The sequence below is a fragment of the Sinocyclocheilus rhinocerous genome, unplaced genomic scaffold (genome assembly GCF_001515625.1).
Source record: "Sinocyclocheilus rhinocerous isolate Xijiao unplaced genomic scaffold, SAMN03320098_v1.1 scaffold63, whole genome shotgun sequence".
Lineage (NCBI taxonomy): Eukaryota > Metazoa > Chordata > Actinopteri > Cypriniformes > Cyprinidae > Sinocyclocheilus > Sinocyclocheilus rhinocerous.
In genome coordinates, this window is record NW_015659563.1 from 896829 (window position 1) to 900064 (window position 3236).

General features: G+C 38.7%; 1 protein-coding gene across 1 annotated transcript in view; it reads right to left on the reverse strand.

Annotated features, from left to right (window-relative positions):
• Positions 1-1997, reverse strand: part of irx5b (iroquois homeobox 5b) — a 2836-nt gene extending 839 nt beyond the window's left edge. Inside the window, exons 1-2 of the mRNA XM_016532695.1 lie at positions 1743-1997; positions 668-1073 (exon numbers count right to left, since the gene is read on the reverse strand). Of these exons, the coding sequence (XP_016388181.1) occupies positions 668-1073; positions 1743-1964 (628 nt within the window). The 5' untranslated portion in view covers positions 1965-1997. The remainder of the gene's footprint in view (positions 1-667; positions 1074-1742) is intronic.
• Positions 1998-3236: the final 1239 nt, after the last annotated feature.

The window sequence follows — 3236 nt, forward strand, 5'->3', positions numbered from 1 at the left end:
ATATATATAGCTGTGATAAATGTGAGAGGTTAAAGGTTTGTGGGAACTTGTATGTAAAACCTGTCAGGAAAAAAAGTCTAATCAAAGGGCTGCAAATTATTGTCCCCCTTTTGTTTTAAAATATTGTCGATGCATTTTTTATTAAACGTCTGTCTTCCAAATCAAAGGCATTGCAACATACTGGGGTTATTTTGTTATCATGTGACAAGAAAAACATTCAAACAGTAAATTATATTGTACAGAGGACCGTAGACCCTCGTGACTGTTTGTCAAGGTTATTATGTAATTATTTATTTGTTTAAAAAAAAAAAAAGATTTTTAAAAAATATATTTTTCATGAAAAGGATCTAAACCCTGTGGAAACTTATTATGATTCATGACTCAAAAGCTCCTGTATTAGCCTATTATTATTGGAAACAATTAGTTGTTTACAGTATGCATGGTGCAATAAAATCATTGCCTTTTTTTACTTGATGGTTAAACCGCAAAATTTTTCACCTTTTTGTAATCTCATACATTCTTATTTGTAAATAACATTTGTTCAAACATATATTATTATAAGTATATTATATATATATATATATATATATTATAAGTGTTAATAAAATATAAAATATATAATAACAATATAATCACCCGCATACATAACATAAAAAAAAAAAAGCACCTGAATCTTTGGTCGTGTGCGTTGTTTCGGCTGTTTTGAGCGGCTCATCGTCCTCATCATTTTTCTCTAAATCAATACTATCCTCCTCATCTTCATCCTCGCTCCTGTTCCGTGATGTCCAAGTCATTTTATTCTCTTTTTTCAGTCTTCTGCGGGCGTTGGCGAACCAGGTGGACACCTGGGTGAGGGTCATCTTGGTGATGATGGCCAGCATGATTTTTTCTCCTTTCGTGGGATAAGGGTTTTTCCGGTGTTCGAGGAGCCAGGCCTTCAGGGTGGCGGTGGCATCTCGTGTGGTGTTCTTCCGGTAAGCGGGGTCTCCAAACGGGTACGGGCCCAGGGGACCGGCGTACGGATGATAGCCTATAGAGCCAGTCATGCCTGGAGAAGGGTCATATGGGGAGCCCTGGGCAATGAATTAATAAAGATTACAATTTAAGGGGGAAAGCACAGCAGACTATCTGTTTTCCATGATGATCCGTTTGCCGTTTCCACTACTGTTTAAAAATGGATATGTCAGGGTGCTTCTGGAATATTTCGTTATTAACTGCAATAATAATAAACTTTAATCACACTCAAAAGATTCGATTTACACTGATCTGATGTAAGTTAATATGAAAACTCACCACACACACACACACACACACACACACACACAAATATAAGTAAGCGTAAGTAAAATGTAATGAACGTTTATTATGAAGAATAGAATGTAAATTCCGCGATTACAGAACACTATTCGTTAACTATATTTTGAAAGGTTATGTTCACTACGTTTCTCGATTATTTATGTTATCGCTAAGCTTAGTCAAAGTGCGCAACACACATGTAATTGATTTGACAAATGTTTCATATATTTGGTAAATGATAGCTCTTAAAACTATTCGCTTAGGTGTCAAGAAAACACTTGGTTTTGTTGTGCAGTACAGAAAAATAAAGTGAAATAGGCTACTCACAGCGATAATAATAAAAAGTTCCAACTGTGGGCACTGGCATGCTGACAATCATGACGCCATATAATATAATAACCATAATAAACCTCAAGTATAGATAAACCTTGGGCTTTGAAACTCACCCCATAGGAAGTGAAGGGGGCTGTGGATTCGGGACTGTACTGGAGTGAGCTGAAGGCTGTGGTGTTTGTGAAGGCTGTGGACGCGTACGGGGCGAAAGCAGATCCGCTGGAGGAGAGTCCCAGATCATCCGTCCGCGGTCCGGTGATCGCGCTGGAGCCGTACGGAGGACACGAGTAGAGAGAGAGCGAGGACTGGTACAAGTATCCCTGAGGAAACGCCATGACCAGACTACTGCTACAGTCTCCTCACGAGCCCCAGAGTCAAGACACTCATCCTAGGTGCCATGCCATTGAAGGAGAAATCAAAGATTCAAAGCTGATCAACTCCCGATATTAGGAAATTAAACGAGGTCGCTTGTATGACCAGGGTCTTCCGTAAATTGGGTAGAGGTGTGTTTCGAGTTCCGTGCGCTTCCTCAAGGAGAATGAAAGAAGAGCTCAAGCTGAGTTTTCCTGCCCATCCCTCTCTCTCTCTAACACACACACACACACACACACACACACATTCTCTTTTTAGCGTCCACTCAAATTGACAAGGTCCTCTTCATTTGGTCTCGACATAAGGGCCGTTCACACACGACGCTTTCTTGCGTTCCGTCTTTTTTTAAATGTACAATAGCCTGCATCTTTAGCGCACTTTTGTGTCGCGTCTTTCTTTTTTCAACATCTCTCACCACGAGCGCTGAAGATGCAGTCACGGTAAAAAAACAAAAACAAAAAAACAAAAACAAACAGCAGTGCACCTTTTTGAGTCAATCTGAGTTTTTATTTTTTTTATTTTTATTTTTTTACCTCTATCTAAGTAAACGTGTGGTAGAATTTGTCTATATGGTCTTTGAGTTGACAGTTGCGACACATGCTGTTTTTGGCATTTGACATAAAATTGTTGCTCAAATCATTAAAAAAAAAAAAAAACGCCTCAAAGCTGTTCTGTTTAAATTGGACTGTTTTTTTGGGGGGGGGATCTCGCCTGTGTGAACGCCCCCACCGAGCTCTTTTAATTCTAATAATTTATTTTCCATAATATAGGCCACGTCTATTTATTATCATTTATATTTGACTGTTACAAGGGGTTTCAAATGGATGATTTATTTGTATTTTAGATTATTTTCCGATTATTCCAGTTTTATGTTTAGTGTAGTAGGCCTACTGAATTGAGAGAAAATATAAATAAAATCAATATAATGCAAAATCAACTACCGTTTAAAAGTCATAGTAGGCTATTCCTTCTAAATATGCATTGCATCTATTCAGCGCTCCAAATGCGAACCTCACTGGAAGCAACGAGATCGACGCGTCCAAACCAGAACTGCGCTGATCAGAGCAATTTATTTAATGGAGTTCTGTGCTCTTCTTCTAAATATATTCGAAGAAGAGTGCAATCTTCTAAGTAGCCTATATTCGATGTAGCGCGCCTGTGCCGCTTTGTTGCTTATGAATGGAGCGTCACGTTTTGTGTTGCGTTGCTTGAGGCCGCAGGTGAGTTATAATCCT